This window comes from Eumetopias jubatus, unplaced genomic scaffold (assembly GCF_037043125.1).
Source record: "Eumetopias jubatus isolate StellerSeaLion01/CBP00866 unplaced genomic scaffold, mEumJub1_p1.0 scaffold_13, whole genome shotgun sequence".
Lineage (NCBI taxonomy): Eukaryota > Metazoa > Chordata > Mammalia > Carnivora > Otariidae > Eumetopias > Eumetopias jubatus.
In genome coordinates, this window is record NW_028274819.1 from 8139703 (window position 1) to 8162038 (window position 22336).

The window sequence follows — 22336 nt, forward strand, 5'->3', positions numbered from 1 at the left end:
GCCTAGGCCTCAGTTTCCACGTCTGTAAAGTGGGGATGGATGACTTTAATGCTGTACCTGTGCTTAACTTGGGAAGATTCAAGGGGACCCCGTGTGTGTCTTGTGCGAGAGGTACTTAATCACTGTGGACGGCCGGTGCCTGTGTCACCAGTCCCTTGCCTCTGGAGGTGGAGGGGGGTTGATGGAGGCCCTGGTGGGTCACTCTGTAGTGAGGGCCTCTCTCTGACCCCCACCGCTCGGGCCTCTGCTTGTCCAGGGGTGACCGCGAAGGTGGAGGAGCCGAAGTACAAGAAGGATAAGCAGCTCAACGAGAAGATCTCCCTCTTCCGAGGTGACATCACCAAGCTGGAGGTGGACGCCATCGTCAACGCCGGTGAGTGGGCGCTTCTGGCCGGTGTGAACCAGAGACCTGGGTGGCCGCCTCGTCCCCTTTGCTCCAGGCTGCTGTGCCAGGCATGGGTGGACGCCACCTGGCTCCAGCGAGGCTCGGGCGGCCGGAGGAAGATGGCTTGCTGGCGCCGCAGGAACCCAGTGTGTTGGCTGCGCGGACTCCTTTCCCTTGAAACTCTGACCTCTGTCGGGGGCGCCTTGGCTGAGCTGCCTTGCAGCTCTGAGACCCATTAGCGGCCGGGAAGGGAGAGAGCTTGGCTGGAATTGCGCCGGGCTGCCCTGCCAGCAAGGTGGAGGCCAGAACAGGGTGGTCTGACCTCAGGGGCTGCCGACACCCCACCACTGCTCTCCCTTCTCTGCCTCCTGCCTGCCATGCCCCCCTGCACGCCTGGGGCAGGCCAGGGAGTTTGTCAAGGGAACGGTGGGGGCAGAGGCCCCGGTGCCCTAGGCTCAGCTTCCCGCTGTGGCTCTAGCTGGCTTGGCAGTTTGTGATGAGTGGAGGAGCCTCCTCTTCTCTCCCCTCCTGGGGGCAGGAGGAAGGTGGTTGCTGTCCTCCCAGGCTGTGGCTGTCTGGCCGAGGTCAGGAGTGGGGTGTCAAGGGACAGTCCAGTCCATTTGGTACACAGGCGGTTCGTGGACAAGGACCAGCGGGGGCTGAATCCCAGCCCTTGTTCGCCTGCTTACCAACCTTCACGGGGAGGAGCTTCCTTAGAGAAATGTTTGGAGACGTGGGCAGAGCCTCTTATCCTGGGAAACCTCGCTGCACTGCCACCTCCCCACCTGTGCGGTCTCGGGCACCCCGCCCCCCCAGGAGCGTCTCAGACCTCCTCCACCTTGCCCTTGGGCTGGCGGCCATTGTGTCTGACCCCAGGGCTGGCTAGGGAGCCGTGTGTTGCCGAGTGCCCCGGGGACGTGGCAGAGCTGATGCTCTTCTCGATAAGGGGCTGGGCTCACGGGACCTGGGGAGAGGGAGCCACTCGGCCTGCCCCAGGCCTGCTTGTCGCGGTTTGGATTGCCTTTCTGGCTGTGGCACGGCTCTGCGTGTCTCTCTGCCTGTTTATGCGGTCACACAAGTGCCTCCTTCCCCCCACATTGCCTGTCTCGGTGCACAGGTGACCAATGACATAAGGGCGGAGTCCCGACTTAGGGCAGGGGGAGCTTGGTCCCCTTTGGTTTCTGCTGGTGCTCCTGCTGTGTTTCTCTCGGGGCCGCTAGGACCGGGTGGGGGGCTGCCAGCAGGCCTGCGCGTCCATCTGGGGAGATATGGGGTTAAGACGAGCCACGCTGGGTTGGCAGATGTCATCGTGGCCCGGAGGAGAAGGGCCTTCTTGCTGCCTGGCCCCAGGAGGGGCTGGTCTGGGATGAGAGGACTAAGCCTTGGTCGGCCGAGGCTGAGGATTCTGTCCTGCAGGCCTGTGGGGCTGCTCTCCTGCGTGCCCGAGGCCCTGTCCGTCACTGGCGAGGGATGAGAGGATCCCCTGCCCATCCTTTTCTTGATGAGCTGCAAAGTGGCCAGAGGGAAAAGTGGGGCATCTTATCAGCCCCTTCCCAGCTGGGCTGGCAGTTAACAGGCCAGGAGGGAGGGGTGGAGACCAAGGTAGGGATGCAGTAGGAGCAGGGCGGGGGTCTCTGGAGGCTTGCATGTATGGCTGTGGGCGGGATTCTTGGTTTTTCTAAGTGTCCTTGTGCCTGGCCAGACTCCTGAGTGCAGTGGCTGTCAGCCCCTCTCGCTCTCAGAAGAGCACTTTGGTCCTGGCTGCATACGGCGGCACTGGGTTGGGGGTGGGAGCGTTCGCTGCATCTCTCCGGGGACTCCTTGTCCGTGTACGTGCCTGGGCTCCCGTCTCTCCTTCTGCAGGGTATGGATGGTGGAAAACCCACCCGCTGGGTTGTCAGGGGCATTAGGGACTTCCGCGCGTAAACAGTGGTTCTCATGCAGCCCCTGGCACGGACCAAGGCCTCATCCCCTGCCTCTGTCGTTGGTGCTAGAATCGATGCCCCCGTCATCACCCTGGGTTTCAGCCCTGTCCCAGGAATGTCAAGGGATGCTGGGCGCCTTCTGCAGAGGAGCGGCTTTCATCTCTCCCTGCTTGCCTCAGTTTACCCAACACTTCTTGGTGTGTTTCCCTGGGCTCTGCCTTTTTTCTAGAGTCTCACAGCAGGGAGGACCCAGAACCCGTGTGGAACCTCAGGGAACGGCTGAGGCAGGCCCTGGCTGTGGGGCTCCATACCGAGCCAGCTTCCCCTCTGGGTCCTCCCCCCAGGCCTTTTCCTGGCACCGGTGTTCCGGAGGCCTTGCCACTGGTCAGACCCCAGGCGTCCTTGGTGGTCTTGGCCTGGAGCCCCACACCCGGAGTCCTCCGGCCTCCTCCCTGGGCTCTCCCCCGTGGCCTTGGTCAGCCCCTGCCTGCCGCCCACCAGGGGGCAGCAGAGATCGCGGTTTCCGCGCCCGGTGGCGCCCGTAAATCAGCCTGTTTATTAGCAGAATAAAAGTCGCGGCAACGTGGGGATTTTCGGGGCTGCATAAATCTGGTCTGTGCCTCGTGAAACCCATATGTGCTTAATTCATATGTAAAGTTTCAAGCAGGAAGAGAATACGTGTCCATTAAATTCTATTTGACTTGATTATAATCATTAGCCATGAATAATTGCTTCTCAGCACCGACCACAGAGCCACCACAATGGGGAAAAAGAGCGAGCAATTATAGCGGGGTGGGAATTTTTAAATTTTTATTTTTGAAGCTAAGGGCAATGTTGGTCCCGTGGGGAGCGGTGTGGGTAGGACTGGGCTGGGGACTTGAGGTCAGCTTTGGACTTTCTGTATTTTCTCTGTGTGTGTGGGGGGGGGTGTGTGTCTTTTTTTGTCCCTATGACTAGATGGGGGCAGGGGCAGGCACAGGGAAGGTGCCATCGCTGGCTGGGCCTCCCTCCAGCTACAAGGACCATGGCGGGGGAGCTGGGAGGGGCCTGTAAGGGAAAAGGGGGGTTGGGATCCCTAGAACTCCCACCATCCTGCAGAGCTGTGGGCTTGGGGTATCTCCGGCCTGGCTGCAAGCTCCCTTCCCACCCATTCAGAGGACCCCGGGGGACCCTTGGGGATGGCAGGTGCCAGGTACCCTCCGTGCCTGCCTGCCTCCTTCCCTCCCCACGGAGCCACTCTGCCCACAGTCCCTCTCAGGACTTTGGGAAATCAGACTGTTTACCAACTGGTCCTCTGGCTTTTGAAGTCCAGATCTGCTTTTTACCCCACTCTGTTGGTGTTTGAGATGTGATTGGAGCGTATGTGTACTATGTGTGGTGTCTGTGATGGTGGGTGTGTGTGGGAAGTGAGATGTGTGTGTGTGCGCGCGCGCGTGTGTTGTGATGAGAAGTATGTTGTGTAGTATGTGGAGGGGCGCTGGGGCAGAGAGTCTAGTGGGGGAATGCCGGGCAGGTGGGTGGCACGGTTGGAGGTCACAGGGGCAGGACCAACCCCCCAAGCACCCAGGTGCAGCGCAGGCGGCCTTGGGCCATCCTTGGCTGTGTTTTCATGGGCTGCCGCTGAGGCTGCATGCTCGGGCAGTACCCAGAGAGTCTCAGGCTCCCGCCATCTGGTAGCCGGCAATGGCTCCTACCCATGGGGGCACGCTGCATCCATCTTAATTACATTGGGCTGCCATGCTGTCAAGATAAACCAGGGAGCCCCCTACAGGCCCCTGTTCTGGAGCAGAAGATTCTCAGGGGCAGTGCTTGCTGCTCCGGCTTGGCCTACGACCCCCCAGGTGGTGTCTGGGGGGAGCCATGCCAGGCATCTCCTCCAGAGAAAGCTCAGGTCTGGGGGTCTCCATCCCGGGGAGGGGGGGTGCCTCAGCTTGTGGAATGCTTCCATCTTCTCATTGCCATGGGGGGGGTCATGACCTTGACTGGGCCACTTCCTTGCCCTTGACGTTCCCAGCTCACCAGGCCTGTGCCTGTGGGTCACTAGTTTTTGGCAGACAGCTGAGTCCCAGGCAGGAAATGTCCCAGCACAAAGAAAGACCCCCATTCTTGGCAGTCCCAGGGTCTGGCTGCCAGCTGTGGCCTTCAGGGCCTAACGGGACAGAGCAGGGATGAATGTGATGCTTTGTGCCAACAGAAGGAATCTTTCACTTCAAAGCCACCCCAGGCCAGCGAGTCAGGGCCCTGGGCACAGAGGCCAGGAGCTGATTTGTTGGAAATCCCAGTATTCCTGCTGGTGGCGCAGTGGCCTCCGGCCAGGCAGCTCCAAGCCTCTGTTTCCTCATCTGGAAAATGGACCAGCCTTGGCCCCACCCCACCCAGGGTGGGCGTGAGGGCAGCACGAGTTCAGGCGCATCCAGTGCCGGGCCCAGAGCCTGGCACACAGCGAGCCCCTAGTAAATTGTTATCGGGAAGTCAAGAGTAAGAGCAGCTAAGTAGAATATAATGTGACAAAGCCCTGGGAGCGAGGTTTGAACAAAGTGCCATGCGACGCCTCAGGGACCAATTAATTCTGCCAGGAGGTGGCGGGAGGCAAGGCAGGTCAGTGAGGCCTTTGAGGGGCTAGGCATGCGGGCCAGGACGTGCAGAACGGGTGGGAAGCCATGTTTCACCGCGACAAGCCGGCCTCACTGGGAGTTTTTAAGCCGCTTATTTATTTAAAATAAGGCATGAAGTGGCGCTCTGTTTGCTTAAGTCTTGGGTCTTTGATTTTCGAAAATCTTCCAGCCGGTTATCGCTCCCTCCTCCTCATGAGCCAGCCCCCATCCTCCCTTCATCCCTTCCTCCACTGCCTGGGCCCCCCCGCCCCCAGGAGCCCAGCCCCAGCCGTCCCTGGGCCACCGCTTGCTCGGAGTCCATGATTTAGAGACCGCCTTGATGGACTAGCGAGCAGAAGGGGCCGAGAGACGCCGGCTGCCTTGTGGGAAGCGATCTGATGCTAAACTGTCGCCGTAAATCGCTTTATCTGTCACTTCAGATTTAAATGTGTTTGCTGAGGCTTGCCGGCTGCGTCCCATGGCAGCAACCTCTCTGCAATGGGCAGGGGGGGTGGTTGTGGGGCCGCCTGCGGGCAGCCGGTCTCTGCTGGGCCCCTGGGCCCCTGGGGGCACGCGGTGAGGACCCAGCACTCCCTCAGTGCCCACCCCGTGGCACTGACCTCGAGGCATGCTTGAGGCAGGCAGGACTGTGATCGCCGTTCTCAGTGATCAGACCGACGCAGGTGACTGAGTCGGAACTTGAACTCGTGCATGGCATCTCCTTCATTCAGCAGACTGCGGTGGGCCTGTTTTGCACCAGGCCCTGGGGTAGACCCTGCTCTACAAAAGACCCACTCTCGGATCCCAAATGTGAGGTGAGGCCCGTGAATGGAAAGGGATAGCAAAGTATGTGAGGGCTGGGAGTCCTGCCTGCAGTGGGGGCCGGGGGGAGACAATCAGGAAGGCTGCCTGGAGGAGGCAAAGTGGAGGCAGTGCTTGTGCTGAGAAGGGAGCACAGACTTTCTCTCTCTCTCTCTCCAATAAATGAATAAATTTAAAAAAGGGGGGAGCGCCTGGGTGGCTCAGTTAGTTGGTCAGCCAATTCTTGGTTTCAGCTCAGGTCATGATCTCAGGGGCCCTGTGCCAAGCTCTGCACTCAGCAGGGAGTCTGCTTGAGATTCTCTCTCTTCTCTCCCTCTGCCACTCCCCCTGCTCACGTGTGCACTGTTTCTCTCTCTCAAATAAATAAATAAATCTTCAAAAAAAAAAAAAGAAGGGGGCACTGTGTCAGAAGTTGGAGGAGGGCATTCCAGAGGCAGAGGGGGAGAGCCCTGGCAGGAAGGGGTGAGGCAGGGTAGGTGGGGGACACTTGGGGAAGCTCTGAGGGGCTTGGAATGAGCCATGGCCAGTCCTGAGCGAGGGTCTCCATCCAGATCTAGGCTGTATGCACATCCCATGCCACCTCTCCTGGACTCCTGGTGTTATATTAGCCCACGGTGTCAGTGGGGGAAACTGAGGCTCAGAGAGGTGAAGTGACTTGCTTAATGCCACACAGCTAACCAGTAGTGGTGATGGAAGGGGAGATTTGCCAGACTCTAGAGCTTCCAGGAAATCGTTGTATTTTTTTTTTTAGGATTTTATTTATTTTTTTATTTATTTATTTGAGAGAGAGAGAGACAGAGAGAGAGCACGAGCAGGGAGGAGAGGAAGAAGCAGGTTACCTGCGAGCAGGGAGCCTGATGCAGGGCTCAATCCCAGGACCCTGAGATCATGACCTGAGCCGAAGGCAGATGCTTACCCGACTGAGCCACCCAGGCACTCCAGAAATCCTTGTATTTTTGAGGGTGGGGGGAAATACCTCTTCTTTGTTCCCTTTTCTTCTCTGGTCGAAGAGTAGGTATGTTGTCATCTTTCCTCCCTGCAGGGAACCTGAGAGGTGGGGTGGGTGTTTGGCACAGGGGGTGGTCAGTGCAGAAAAGATGGTCCTACCGTCTCGGTGTGGGTTTGTTGGCCCCTCGATGGGCTGTAGCTCCTGCAGCCTGCTTGGTGCACCTGTTTCCCAGACCCTGCCCCCAGCTCACCCCACGGAGCCCCTGCTTTGAGGCTGGGAGCAGCTTGTTATTCAGTGTCTGGGCCAGGAGCTGCCCCCACATGGCCTCATTTCTGTGGCAGGCACTCGTATACCCCCCATTTTACACATGAGGAGACTGAGGCACACATGGGGCCCTAGAGCTGGTAAAAGCCTGAGCCAGGAACCAAACCCTCACCTTTCAGACTTGGGGTTTAAGTGGAATACTTAGAAGCTCCCCCTTTCTCAGAAGCTCCCGCTGCTTCTAGTCTTGGGGTGAGGGGCAGAGTAGATTGGAAGGCAAGCTGGGAGGCCTGGGGTCCAGTTGGCCCCCTCCCCAGAACACCCAAGACAGTGCCAAGGCCTAATTTCCACCACTGGAAGAGGAGGGCGGCTCGTTTCCACAAGGTCGAGAAGCGGTTACATAAATTCATAAATGATGGATCCCTCCTGATTTATTGAGATTCCCTTGAGGGCTCACAGGGCCTGGTCCAGCAAGCTGAGCTTGGCCAGTGGGCAGGCCTCGAGGACCCTGGAAAGGTCCTTCCACCCCAAGGTCTTCTGCCAAGTCTCCTGTGTATGAGCCAGATCCTTCCGGTCCTTCCACAGGGAACACGAAGGCGGGCCACAGACCCTGGACCCAGTGACCCTTTGTCCTGGGTTTCAATGAAAATTTGTTGAACAAATGATTGTTTGAATGCCTTTGAGAGTGGGTCAGACAGAGGGAGGGACTGGATGTGCCGGGGACCCCCTCTGGGCCTCCTCCTCCTGCCCCAGCCCACACCCACTCTGCCCCTCACAGCTGGTCATAGATGCCAGGGCTGGAAGGGGTTGATACATTTTGCAGGTGAGTCTACAGTGCAGGCTGCTCACGAGGTTCCCAGCTCTGTGTGAGGCTCTAGGGATATGAGACTCGATATGACTTGGTACTGCCCTCAAGGCATTTGCAGGCTTGGACAGGAAAATGGGAGAGTATTTGAAGCCCAGAGGGGGACGGTGACCTGCTCAGGGTCACACAGCAGGAAAGTGGCAAAGCAGGCCTCCCTGAGTCCCAGAGCTGGGCCCTTCCTCCTTGTCTCTTTTCTCCCCATCACGACAGACACAAGGTCAGGAGACACAGTTAGGGCTCTGTTGCCCACCCGCCCCCTGCTGAGCGGCTCCTCCCTGTCCTTGAGGCCGGCTGGCCCCAGCACCTGCACCTGCGTGCCTGCCTGTGTTCCCAGCGTGCTCTCCATCCTGAGCACTGAGCTGAGGAGGCCGGAGCTTGTGGGAATGTGTGTGTTTTGAAATTAATGGGGACCATTAAATTGGCCAAGCATGAAAAGGGCTGGATCTGCAGCCCTTGGCTTGCTCTACCAGAATGATCTGCCAGCGCCTTGGCAAGAGGCTGCCCAGCCGGCTTCAGTCCTCTCCAGGAGGCTGTGGCTTGCCTGCCTGTTAAATGGATGGTACCCTGTGTCCCTAGGAGGTGAAGGGATCTGGAGGCAGCATGTGGAAGCCACGGACCCTCCTCAGGGACTAGGGCCCCTTCCTTTCCTCTCCACATCCAGCTCTGTGCAGCCAGAGCTGTTTGCAGGGTGCTGGTTTGAAGCTGTTCTCTCCAGACCTCCTGGGTGGGCTCATACCTACTTCCCAGCCCTGACCCTGGGGCCTCCTGGCTGAGGCTCGGCCCAGCCCGTGTGGGGTGGTCTCTAGGACATAACATGGCCTGAAAGAGAGTCCAAGTCTCAGCCCTGTCTCCCCTGCCCCCTACTTCCCAGACTGCCCCACCTGCTCCTGTGGTCCAGTGCAGGGCATTGGAGGGGGAGTTGCCGGCCTGGGTATGGGTCTTAGCTCCACAGGGTGCAAGCTCTGGGACCTTGGGCCCGTCACCTAACCCCTGAGCCTCAGTTTTCTTGTCTGTATCATGGGAAGAAGAGCACAGTCGGACCCACCTCCTGGCATTGTGAGTTGGAAAGGAGACAGCACAATGTCTGGGAAAACGTAAACCCCCTGGAAATACCTCCTGTGGCTGCTCGTCTGGTAGGGCCATTCTGACCCACAGGATGGGGCCTGCTGTGCACGTGGGGACAGGGGATGGCTGAGGGTACCTCCTTCTTGTCCTTCCTGTGGTAAACTGAGTCCTTCCAGGGCTGGGGTGGCTGAGGCAGGGGCCTTCCTGATTTGGGGTTTCCTGACCATGGGGTACAGGGCAGGTGGGCCAGGCCCCCACCTCCCTGTCTTGTGCAGGGCCATCAGTGGGGAAGGGTGTGTGTTTTCCATGGGGATGGCCCGTGCGGGGCCAGGCTTAGGGATGTTCTTCCCAGAGGAGGCTGGGGACCAAAGTGCTCTCCCTGTCGGAGCTGGGTGGCCGTGGCAAGCCTGAGTGGGCAGAGCTGAAGCCATGCCCAGGGCCCCTGCGGCCTTCCCTTCCTCTCCCTCCTCAGCGTCTTCAGGTGCTTCAGAAGCTCGCCCTTGGGGCTCATTTCTTTATTTTGCAAGTTGCTTGTCTGTATGCGTCCTTAGGCCCTGCCGGTAGCTGCATACAGGTGGCCCTGTCCCGGGCTCCCTTTCCCTACTGTCTGGATCCATCGCCCGTTGAGAGGGTGCAGCTGCCCCTGGGGAGGACGGCCGGGCTGGGGCTGGAGGCTGTGGCCGTGGCCGCTCATGAAATGGACGGGGGTAAAATCCAGCTCCACAGACCGCTTCTCCCAGCCTCTGTTCCCACAGGTGTGCCCTGTGGGAGGAGAGGCAAGTGGATGAGGGCCTGGCATGCCCTAGGGGCTCGGGGTTGTTCCTAGCAGTGGGATACCTCACCTCACTAGACAGGGAGGGAGAGCCCCTGGGGCGGGCGGGCGCCCGCCGACCCCACGTCTTCATCCGTGGACAGGGCTCTGCGCACGGCCGTGCCCACCGATGGCAGGGGTGGCCCGAGGATGCTGGCTCGGTAGCTCCCTGGCGACCGGTCATGGCCGAGGTCCCCTGGGTGGAGGCAGGCTGCCCCCCGGGGGGGGAACCCCTGTTCCCCACACCACGCCCCACGCCCCCCCCCCCCCCCCGCGCCAGGGAGGCAACACAGCTATTTCTGTCCTCGTGGGATGTCAGGAGACAGAAGCCAGTGAGGACTCGGGTCCAGGGGTGTGGAGCGGGGTCCCACAGGGGTCCGGGAGGGTGGCGGCTGGGGCTGGATGCGGCTGGCCTCCCTCTGCCGGGGCGCTCGGCTCGCATCGCCCGCTCGGCTTCATTAAAAGCCCATGCGCTGCACCCCGCTCCCAACAGCAACAAGTGGGCCTTGTACGGCGGTCCCCACCTTCATCCTCTCCATCGCCGCTTCCTCCCCCTCTTCGGACATTGTAATTGCCATAAAAATAGGAGCTTAGCTGCGGAGTAGCATGTGGGAAGAGAGAGGCCCGGCTGTCAGCCATTCTCCTGCCAGCAGGGCTTGCGTCTGTTTTATTATTGCCGCCTGGCTGTATTTCACGTACAGTTTAAACATCATCAAACACCACATCCCTTTTGAAAAGCAGGAGCTACCTTGCTGAGGATGTTGAGGAGAAACAGGAACATTAAAATCGACGAAGCAAATGGCCCAGAATTGACATTTGCGACGGGAGCTTTGCAGCTTTGACTGTCAAAGGAGCTAAATCCCGTCTGGCAGCTGGCGGGGAACTTTCCTGGTGAGGGTCACGGGAAGGTGGGGTGGGCTGTGGCTGAAGCCTTGGGGCTTGGCAGAGAGGGGACCCAAGCGCCGTAGGCAGGGTCAGGGGGTGATGGAATTCTGTGGGTCCCCTGACTGTCCTTCCCGCCTTCCGAGCCTTGACCTTGACTCAGCCTCTTCTTCCTGCTAACAGGGCAGGCAGGAAGCCCCCCCACCCCCACCCCGCCCCGCCAGGTGCACAGAGCAGAGTGCTGGGCTCTGGGGCTCAGGGGTGGGAATGGGGACATGCCAGGGAACAGACCGGACAGGGCCTCCATGGCCACTTAGGAGATCTTGTGACCTTGACCAGGATACACCTCCCCTCCGAGTCTCAGTTTCCTCATCTGTAAGCCCCGGGAGAGTCACGTCCCCGCCGAAGGTGATGAAGAGGATAGAGCAGGATGCATGCAAATGTGACAAGTCGTTGGAACTCAATAAATAGTGGCTGTTATCACTGAGGAAGTGGGCGTTTGAGCTGGCATTGATTTTTTTAAAAATGTTTAACCCACCTATTTCCACTGAAAAATAGGTAAAATAAAACTAGGGAGCCGTTGAAACCGGGATAAACAGAAACCAGGGACTCAGGAGGACACTGAGCCACGGGCTCTTGGCCACAGCTGGGAGCCTTTGGCCTGGGTGCCCTTAGCACGTGCTTTCACACCGCCGGCCTCCGGCCCCATGCCTGGCTGCGGGCCCCTGCTCAGCCCTACTACCTGCCGGTCTACCAAGAGACCACGATTCATGCCCACCCTTCTATTTTATGCTCTTGGGGGCTGCTTGGGGCAGTTTGGCTCCTGGCACCTACCCTGGCCCTGCCTGGATGACACCTCAAAACTAGGCTGAACAAGTCCATTGCTCCTGAATGTGAAATGTGACTTTGAGCTTCCTGGTAGCCAGAGCAAGACGGGGAATAAGATTTCAGGTTCTATAACTTCACGCTTGGAAATCCATTTATACTTTAGCTTAATGCCTCTGTCTACTCTCCCTTTTTCTCCCCCTCTGTCACCCTTACCAGTGGTTCTTTATTTCGCCCCCGGACACTGTGTACCTTGCTCCAGAGCCCAGCCCCCAGCCTCACTCTCCAAGTCTCTCTGGTATGGCTTTGCTTTTTGACTCGCTAGGCCCCCCTGCCCTCTTGTTTGTCACTGTCCATTCCCGTGTCAGCCGGCCTGGCCTTTAAGTCCCTCACCTTGCCCAGGCCCACTGGGTCTGCCTCTGCGATTTCTCTCAGATGAGCCAGTGACTAATAAGGGTTGCCCCCAGGGGGCCAGAAAAATCTTTCCCTCCTTAATATCAGAGTTTAAAAATGTGTCACCATCGATTTGAAGAAAAGACTTGTTCCCGCTGAGAAAAGCGGCCGGAGATTCGTCTCGCCTCCGGAATCACTGGGGCAGCTGCATAAATTCCAGAGCCACCAAGCGCTCTCCATGCAAATGCTGCCTCTCAGCCCCACAGCCAGCCCTAGAGCCCTCCGGTGCCCTGCAGAACCTCCGGGGCCCCTTTGCAGGGGGGTGTCCCTGGTTAGAAGATCCTCGCTTCTCTCCACATCCTGTGGTTAAGCCAGAGGCTTCCATGTCATGATGTGTTTTTGATCCTGCAGGAGGAAGAGGACAAGTGGCTTCTGAGAGGGGGCCCCCACAGGCCCAGGGGGGGTTCCCTCGCTTCCCCCTGTCTGTGGATCTGTGGGTCGTACAATGGATCTTCCTCGAAGGTGGCTCTTTAGTGCCTGAATGCCCTGTCTCCCGAACTTGCTTCATCCTTGCCTGGAAAGACCACTGGGGTCATTTGGTCCTTCCTGCTGCCTGCAGGTGGCCCCTCTCCTCTGCGTCTGCCCTTCTGTGCTTTGCCCTCATCCCTGACCCAGCCTCCTGCCCCGCCAGCATCAGACAATGGTCCCACCCTCATCGGCAACTCTCTGAGCCCGGGATGATCATCATAACGATGAGTCAGGGGAGGTGGCTTTGGTTTCCCCTCTTTTTAGGCTGAGCAGCTGCAGTACAGGGCTGTTGAGTGACTTGTCCCCAGGCTAGTCAGGAAGCTCCAACCAGAGCTCACTCTGCATCCTGGTACTTTCCACTATGTCACATCACCCTTGAATTAAAGAGTGAGTGAGTGAGTGAGTGAGTGAGTGAGTGAGTGAGTGAGTGAGTGAATGAAAGGGAGTGGGCACGTGGTAGCCACTCAGAGTTCTAGGTGTCTCTTGGTTAGTGGGCATGTGGTTAGCCCAGGACGGAGGGTGTTTGGAGAGCTTGGTGGGGAGAGCTGAGCTTTCCAGCCCCCCGTAGGGATCCCACCCCCCTTGTTATCCAGCGGTCACGGTGGCTGCCTTTATGGTGGTATTGTCTGCACTCCGGAAGGGCGCACCCAAGCATGGCGCAGAGCAGGGTCTGGGCTTGACCGCTCAGGCTGCGTACCAGGCCGCCCTCAGCAGGGGCGTTCTCGCCCGTTCTGACTGTACAGTGGGGTGACCTTAGCCGGCTCCAGAGAGTGGTCCACAATCTGCAGTCTGGTCCTTCTGCCAGGTGCTTAGTGGAGAATGAGCAAGCAGGTGGTGCGGGGTGCCACTGAGTCCTCCCAGGCTCTTGGGGAGCTGGTGCAGCCATGGGCAGGGGGCATCAGAGAAGAGGTAAGCTGGCAGTTTGCAGCCTCCCTGGCTGCTGTGGGCCCCTCGGAACATGTGCTGAGTGGCCATTTACCACCTGGTTGGAGGAAGTGTGCGGGCTGGCCCTGTGTGCGCCAGCCCCAGCGGCAGAAGGGGCCCCACGGGGGCTCCTGGTGGCCATTACTCCAGGAGAGGAGGGGCTGGATTTTTCCTGGCTCCCTAAATTTTATTGCCTGTATAGGCTTTGGAAATCAGTTTTATGGGCTTTGTTGTTTGTCCGCTGAGACATGGAAGGCACTGGGGACAAAAGAAACCATGGGGTTGTAGGTCAGGTGGTGGAGGGCAAGGGGGCAGGGCTCACAGGTGTCCTCTCGGGCCTGGATCCCTCTTTAGAAACTGTCACAGCCGGGGAAGTGGTGCAGGGATGGTGTGAGCCAGAGGGGGCCCTGGAATTCTGGGGGGAGGCCCGGCCTGAGGCTTCGGGACCTGCCCCTTTGGTTGGATGGCCCCCACTGAACTGGCCTGGAATGGCGAAAGTCATCCCTCCCTCCTCCGGGCCGGGCTACACCTGCTGGCTCCCCTCGGTGCCATTAGGAGCACCCTGCCAATCACTGGCAAAGTAGGCTTCTCAGTGTAAGTAAAAAATAAGCCCTTTGGGTTTTGCCAGCTGAGATGCAGTCCTGGCAGGGACTCCCACCTGCAGAAGGTGCTTCGTCTTCTGACAAAGTTGGCCATTTGGGAGCTGGATGAGTGTACGGAGATTCAGTGGGAGCATCCAGGAACCCAGGCAAATCTTCCTCCCTTGCCTGGACCCAAGGACCCTGAGGGAGGCCCTGAGGGGTCTGCCCCAGGAGAAGGCTGCTTCTCTGCTTCTCTCTCAATATGTGAAGAGCTCCTACAAATCAATAAGAAAAATGGGCAAAAGATGGAGACCAGCAATTCCCGGGAGGAGAGAAACAAATGGCCAGGAAACAAGCGAAAAGATGCAGAGCTTCGCTAGTAATCAGGAAAAGGCTAATTGAAATGAGAGACATCATTCTTCAGTGCCAGAGAGGCAGGGGCTGGAAGTACTGAATCTTGAAGGTGTGGTGCAGTGGCGGCAGGAGCCCGGCCCCATCTGGGGCTCACTCCCGGCGGCTTGCACCAAACCGGTGCGTAGTAGGAGCGTGGGTATATACTTGCTTTAAGCCAGAAAACACATACAACTCTCTGCTCCCATTAAGTCTCAGCGGGGTCACCACCACTGCCTTTGTGTCCCTGGCTCACCCTGCTCACAACCGGAGATGCTCCTGCAGACGGGAGTTGGCTTCCCCCCCCCTCCCCTACCCCCCAGCTCCCTCATCCCGGGTCTTTCTGGTTCCGGCCCCTCGTGGGGTGGTGCTGCTTCCTGCTGCTCAGCCGAGCCTCTGGTTCCAGTGCTCCCTGCAGCCTCTCGGGCCGGTGCCAGGGCCATCCTTAACAACACGGTGGGGGGTACTCATAGAGACTGGATGGAAATGGGGACCCCTGGAGTTGGGCAGCCTTGGCTGTTCTCATGGCTTCTTCCAGTGCCCTGGGATCCTCAGTTTGGGGAGGGTCTTGCCCTAGGAGTGACCTTGGCTCTCTGGGCGTCGTGGCTGGCTCACCCACATCCTCTGGCCCCAGAACCTCACCTGCCTTTTCTGGTCTCACCTCCTGCCTGCTCCATGATTTGGGGTCTCATGGCTGCGTGTGTTCCCACACCTGCTGGCCTCTGCACGGGCTCCTCCCCCCACCAGGAGCACCCTTTCTCCCACTTTCACTGGGCTGATGCTGGTCATGCTCCCAGTCCCGGCTCAGATGTCATCTCTTCCAGGACCTTCCCCTGTCTTGGGTTAGACCTCCCACCTGTGCGCACTCCGTAGACGGTGGTTCATTCAGCTTCATGCTCATTCGTTCATTCAGCAGGTGCTAGGTGCTGGGGCTGCAAGGGAAATGTGGCTTAGGTAGCTGGGATACCCAGAGGACTGGGACACCTGTGGCGACCCGCCCCTGGTGCCGACCTGTCCAGAGAGTCAGGGGAGGGAGCCGTCAGGAGCACCCCAGCCTGGGGACTAGGGGTGGCTCAGCTTGGTATAGCGGGAGCAGGGAGGCCGGGGTAAGCTGGGGGTGGCCCAGGCCCCGTTTCTCAGCCTGCCCTGTGAGGGTGGCTCTTATCTATAGAGTGCAGCATAGCTGGACCAGAGCAGAGCTGCCTTTGATGCAGAGCTCAAGGGGGAGAGCACGAGTTGTACTTCAAACGGCTTTGGTCCTGGGAATCTGGGTCTCCGAGTCCTTGAAGCATCCTCCTACCCACCCACTCCTTGTGCACCTCCCTGGGCAAAGCCGGCCAGCAGGAGAACCCAGGCCCAGGAGAGACACCAACCTGGAGCTTGGCTCCCAGGATCCTTCCCTTCCTCTGGCTCTGGAGGCCCAGCCTCCTACCGGGCTTCTCTTTCTGGTCCCCAGACTGAGGTGGGCACAGCCCTCCTTCCTTTATTCAGAGAGTATGGGTGATGATAAAGACCCAGTCTCTGCCTCTAAAAGGTGCTCAGTGTATAGTGGGGGCAACAGGGTTACAACACAGGCTCTGAGCGCCTTGATGGGGAATCCAGAGTGCTATGGGCTGGTCAGGGAAGGCTTCCTGGAAGAGGCCTGCATGGGGAGGCCTACATCCCTGCTGCGATTTCTGGTGGGGGCTCTCTTGTGCCTTTTCCTCCAGGCTCACAGATGCCACCCACCCCCAACTCAGGCCTCCTCAAGGGACCTTGTGGGCCAGGATTTGGGGCAGTGGGAGGAGCCTGGACAGACCTGGTTCCAGTTGTAACCTCTGCCACTGTGGCCTTGGGCAAACTCCTTAGATCTGGGCCTCAGTTTGCTCGCTTGAAAATGGGGATAAGCGAGGATGGGACACGGTGACGGATGTCTGGTCCCTGGCACTGTTGGGCTGTGCTGCCTTACCTCTCACAGATGGGCGACCCTTTAGGAAAGCCCCCCTAATTATGAAGTTCCAGATCTGGGCGGCCACTCGGGAAGGAAGCACATTCATTAGGAGACCCAGGCACACAGCCCGGCCGCGCCAAGCATCTTTCTGCGCCAGCTCCCGAGGACCATGGCCTCGCTGAGAACACACATCCTGTGTCTTCCTGGTGACAGCTTCCATCTGCCAGCCCCTGGGGAGTCGCCGACTGGGGAGGGGCTGCTCAGGGACCCGCCATCCCCGGCGACGGGCCCCCCAGCCCTTCACCCCAGGCTTGTAATCTCAGCTTTAAGGAGGATTCCAGTCCCTTTCTCCCACCCCACCACAACTAATCCATTTGCCAGGGCCCCGATCCAAGAGAAAGCTAATTAAAGAATTTCTGCTCTTGGCTCAGCCTGGACTTTGAAGATTCCCCTTGGTCTTCCTGGAGTATCTGAAAACAGGTGGAGAAGGGGGGTGTTAGAAAGGCCGTCGGATAAGCCCCTGGTAGCCTCTGTAATAGGCTTAATCCCCCCAAAGCCAGCAGGCATCAAACAGGCCTCCACCCAGCACTGCCAAGAAGGGGCTTGGGGAGGACTCAGGGCCCTTTGTGACCCTGTGAGCCCCAGACCACAGAGGGCTCCCCATCCTCACTTCCCGAGAACGCGAGGCCGTGCGTTCCCCGGGTTTTGGGGGGCCAGGGAAGGGGCAAGGCAGGGCACGAACCCCTCACTGCATGTACTCCAGTGCAGTGAAGGGCACAGGTCAGTGACATGGAGCCGGCCCTACCTGCAGGCTGCTGCAGCCACTGGTCTGTAGCTCAGGAACACGCTGGAACGCGGGCTCCCTCCCTCCCTGCCCCTTCCCTCTGGTGCCCCGCATGCCGGTGTCTCTCCTCCCAAGAGCTTGTTTGCCTCTCAGGGAGTTTAATCAACCCACCACAAATATTTATTCAATACTTACCAGTAGAATGAGAGCTCCATAGGGCAGGGATCTTTGGGGTCCCGCTCACTGCAGTGTCCGCCATTTGGGCAGGGCCTGGCCCACAGTAGGTGCTCAATAAAGACTCGATCATGGGGTGGGATGTCAGGTCCTGATTCAGAGGTGGTCTCCGCTCTCACAGAGCTTATACTATTGCACCTGCGGGGACTTTGGGGGGTCACTGGGCTCCCAAATGTGGGGTATGGGATCTTAGAGCCTGTCTCCCTGTCACTCTGGACTTTGGCCAAGCCTGGTGTGACCCCGGGGAGAGTCGGGGCTGTCTGCTGCCACTTCGGCCGGCACCCTCACCCCTTCCCAGGCTCCGGCTCCCCCCATTTCCCTCTGCAGCGCTGGGGGGCGGGGAGCCTTTAGACCCGCAATTCCCTGGGTAGGGACCTCAGGGGGGCAGTCGCCCACATCACGGAAATAAAAATGATAAAAACCTGCCACTGAATTCTGGGTGGCAGTAAATTACTTAACACCTGAAACAGGTTGAAATGTGGCCACTCTGGCTTTTAATAAGCCCATCTCTGATGCAGCCGCTTCCGTGAGGAGCCGGCTAGGTCTCTTCTTGAGGCATAATTTCATCGCGGCCCGGGCTTGGCAGCAGTGCAAATAAGATTTTACTTCCCCTGTAAATCTCTGAGGGGGAGCGCTGGGATTTCATTTGTGCTGTCAGTTAGTGGCTCGAGAGATCCTATTTACTTTGCCATGGGAGGAGAGGGTCCTTCAGAGGTGCCAGGTGGTGTGGTGGGCCAGTGGGGAGGCAGGTGCTGACAAGTGGGCCTGGGGCATGGCGGAGGGTGGGCGACACAGCCGGTGTCAGGGCCGGGCCGGGAGCACACCTGGTTTTGGGTGCCCAAAAGTAGATGAGCAAGCTCCGCCCAGACCTACTGAGGGAGTATTTCAGGGTTGGCTGGGTGTCCCCTGCTCCGTCTGGGACCTCCTAAGCAGGGTGCTGAGAACTGGCCACAGAACTTGGGTTTGGGGTTTGATTGCTTCTTCTCCCGGATGGTTGGTGAGGCCCCAGAGCTCTGAGAAGTGGGGGCACAGGAAGAGGGAAGCTTCTGGAGCCTGGTGGTGGCCAGGTAAAGGCAGGATCCAGGTACAGGTGTAGTGGCCACCCTTCCTCTGTTCCATGAGAACTGTGGAACTTTTAGTCCTGCATCTGACCAAACAGGTGGAGTTGGATGTAAGAAGCTGGGGCCCTGGGTCTTGGGGTATGTCTTACCCCATATTTGCCTGTAACACACTGAGGTGTATGTGAGTCCTGAGATGTCTTTAGGGAGGAGAGGTCCAGAAGCTGCTTGGTTGGAGCAGGGCAAGGCAGGTGCTGAAGTGGGGGGTGGGAGGTCCCGTCTCCCAGGGTCCATTTGGAGACATGATAGGGAGACAGGGGCTCTTCAGGGTCAATGGGTCCCCTCCACCACCCAGAGCTCATACCCCCTCAAGAGACCAGCAGCCTGCTCTGCCTGCTGTCCTGTGAGGACGGGGCTCACTGCCTTTCAGACCACCTAATCCTCGTCAGAAAGGGTTAGTTATGTTTGGAAGGTCCTCTCCATTGACCTGAAATACAGATCCCTCCCCCACAGGTCCTGATGAGTCCCTCCTGTGACCCAACCCTGTGTGGGTTTCCAACCCCTGAGGGCACTCATTAAAGCCTGAGGTGCCCCCATCCCCTTGCCCTGTCCTCCTGAAGCCGAAAGCTTGGGTCAGCCTGACGTTGCCTCTAGCAGGTTTCAAAGAGCAGCTGCAGACTTTGGCTGTCTGGGGAGGGGGTTGTCTGGGGAATAGGCCCCACCCCCATTTGGATGCTTCTCCTCTGTGTTGCTGAGATACCTGAGCTTCCTTGCAAGAAATGCCAGGGAGCTCAGATGGGGGGCAGGGATGCTAAATAAACCCCAGGGGGTGTGCCAGGGACAGGGGCCCATAGTCCCTGGACAAGTGGAGGGGACCCCAGCATTCTGCGCCCTCCAAGGGGGCTCCAGCACACATTAGCAGGGTCGATGCCGTCGTGATGGTAAAAGTAAGAGCAGTGAGCTCTTATCATGTACATATTTTACAGAGGGGAACACAGAGGCATAGGGGTAAGTGGTGTAGCCTCAGAATCTAATCCACTTCTGGGGGATTCCAAGGCCCTGTCTGAGGAGCCCTCCCAAACAGCAATGGCATTAATCCAGTTGTTCCCAAATGCGTGTGACTATGAACCCTCCCTGGGCAGAAAGTTTATTAGCTCTAGGTGCTGAGGAACACAGTTTGGGAACCCTAACCTCCTGCCCTGGCTTGAAGCGAGCCCTGTGGATGCACTGGGTTTTGTCCCTGCCACTGCTGTGTACAGAGTCAGATGAGCTGGGGGCAGGCCCATCCATGCCTCATCCCCTGCCCCCCACTCCCCCGGCCCTCCTCGGGTGGGGAGGGGGAGGAAGAGGAAAAGTAAAACTTTCAGATGGCTGGGATGCCGGGGCTGCCAAGGGCTGCCCCTCTTGGGACTCAGCATTGATCAGTGGATCCGCTGGCTGATTGATTTACTGGTGTTTATTGACTCATTCCTTCACTTCACGTTTATGGATGCCTCCTGCATACCAGGCAAGTGTGCTCTGGGGACCTGAAGGGGTGGCTGGCGAGACCAGCCAGCGAGGGAGGCGCTAGAACTGGTCACCTGAACGGTGTGGACCTAGCGTGGGGCCGGAGGGGACAGCCTTTCCAGACACAGCGCCCGAGTGGAACCTTCCAGGGCCTTCATGGGCACCTGAGCCCAGAAATCAGCAAGGCACAGACCAGGAGCCCGAGTCAGGGCAGGCCTGCCTGGGGAATTACTGGTATGCGGCTGGAGGCTGGGCTTTACTGTGCTTATGGAGAAGGCAGAGTCTTTGCAGCAGGAGGTCCAGAATTGGACCCGTCTTCCTGCCCCCTGCCTCAGGCCTTCTCTCTTTCTCGCTCTCCTCATCCAGGGAAACACCCCCAGTGGAAACATGGCTCCCCAGAGAATGGGTCTCACGTCGGAAAGGGCTGGGTGGCTCTCCAGCACACCCACTGTGTGCTGGAGCCTAGGCAGGGGTCAGGAACACACTCGGCCCTTGCCCAAAGGCCACATCATGTGCTGCTCTTTGGAGTGGTCTCTCTTGGCTGGCTCCTACCAAGGTGGGAGGTGAGGACTAAGAGAGGGCGAGGAGGGACAGGGACACCTGTGTCACCCTGGCCGAGCCACCCGCCACCAAGGCATGTCGAGAAATCACTTTGCTTCCTTGGAATGTGAGGAAAAATTCATTAACCCGTATCCAGACACACAATCAGATCTAAGGCAGAAGAAATGAGTTCTTATTTTATGTTAAATTTAGCAGAAACTGCTATTGTTCTCATGGAAAATCAGCTTTCCCCCCTTTCTCTCCCGTTGGGATATGAGATCTCACGTAAGGTTGGAGAGTTGTGAATGTGGGGGTGCATCTCGGGGACAAGGGGCGTCTGGGTGGGTGGGGAGGAACCCAGGCCCGTGTTCGCCAGGTGGAGGAACAGCGCCCGTCCAGTTCCAGCCTTACCTAGGTGCCCACATGGCGGCCAGAGCTCATATGGGATAACCCACGGCTCCCATTAACACCCGGCCATTTTGGAGTCGGCCTTCAGTTGGCTGTCCACCTTCCCAGGGCCTATGGGATGGGGTCAGAGGTCCCTTTGTCCTGCTGCAGATTCATGATTCTGATCCTGATCGTGCCCCGGGGAACTTACCCCAGAGTCTCCATCCCGCCTGGCCACCACTCTGTGCTGGGGGGACCCCCAGAGCGGAGCTGAACCTTTGGGCGGGGGCCTGGGGAGGGGCTGCAGACGCCTGGCCCCTGGGATGCCGGACCCCAAGCCGAGTCAGCAGCCGAGATGACTGTAAAAGTTAAATCTTTCTATTTATTTCAAGAAAGGACAAGGAAAGTGGACTTGGACATTTTATATGAAAACAGACAAACAGAAAAAAAGGACCAAATAGTTAATCACATTCATCTCAACATTGAAGTTTCAAGGCACCTACAGGCAGGAGGCCAAAGGGCGGTTCGCATTGCACTTTGGTTTGTGTTGTTGTCGTGGTGGGTGTTTGTGTGTCTCGTTTTCCCGAAAACCCGTCTGGGGGCGGGGTTGGGAGTGAGGCAGGCGGGCCCGGGTCTTGGATGGCAGCAGTGCACGGAGTCCTGTCATTCAGACCCCCGAGATCGCTTTACCCTTCGGAGAAAGAGGAGAAGAGACGAGGAGCGGGTGGCCGCATGGCCTCCGGGGGCCGGTTCTGCAGGTGAGGAAAGCGGGGGCTCAGCAGCCGAAGCTCAGGCTAGTGGCAGGAAGGCAGAAGGGGCCTCGGTCACGCCCCCGCCCCCCTGGGCCCTCGTGTGGCCAGGAACCCTGCCTCCTGTCCCATCCTCCGGGGCGGCCACGGATCCCTCCCTGGCCTCCTCCTCCTCTGACCCCTGGGAATGGATCCCACAGAGCGAAGCGCCCGGGTGGCTCCAGAAATCTTCATAATGGCAAATGAGATACAAACAACCTTTTAATATCAGGAGAGGGAATTGCTGTCGATGGCTCTTAGAAAACATTCACTCTGCCGTGCTGAGGCGTGGGGTTTCTTTTAGTTTACTTTTTTCCTCCATCTCCCTGTTCACACCTGCCTGGTGACATTCATAATTAGCACGCGTCCGCTCCCACCGGCCGCTCCACGCAACGGCGCCAGAACCCCGGCTCGCCTGTGTTCACGACCCTGCAGCCTCCCCCAGCCTTCAATGCCATCTCTCTCCCTCTCCGATGAAAAACCTCCAAGGCTGGGCTATTTGGCTTCCTCCCCACGGCTCTCAGCATCTCTTTATGAGCTGGAAGGCACCAGGGCCCTCCATCCAAAGAATCCCCCCATGCTGCAGCCTGGCGCCCGGCCCTGGACTCCGGGGTGGGTTTCTCAGCTGGGTTGGGTAAAAAAAAAACAAACCAAAAACCTAAGGCCAGTTTCAGGGTTGTGTGTCTTCCTCCTGGGTATCCAGAACCTTCCAAAAACTGGACCAGCCAGAGTTGGGGGGTAGGACATCTACAAACACGTGCCCTGCATGGGGCGGGGGAGAGGTGCCCTGGACGGCCCAGCTCCAGGGAGGTGAGCGCGGCAGCCCCGTGTCTGCTTCAGCTTTGATTGTCGGACTCCAGTTGCATTGGTTTCTCTGTCTCGAGGAGAAAGCCTGGTTAGTTCCTCCAG

At 58.5% G+C, this 22336-nt stretch overlaps 1 protein-coding gene across 1 annotated transcript in view; it reads left to right on the top strand.

The window, feature by feature from the left end:
* Positions 1–22336, top strand: part of MACROD1 (mono-ADP ribosylhydrolase 1) — a 146871-nt gene that overhangs the window by 12873 nt on the left and 111662 nt on the right. Inside the window, 1 exon segment of the mRNA XM_028117847.2 lies at positions 257–373. Within this exon segment, the coding sequence (XP_027973648.1) occupies positions 257–373 (117 nt within the window).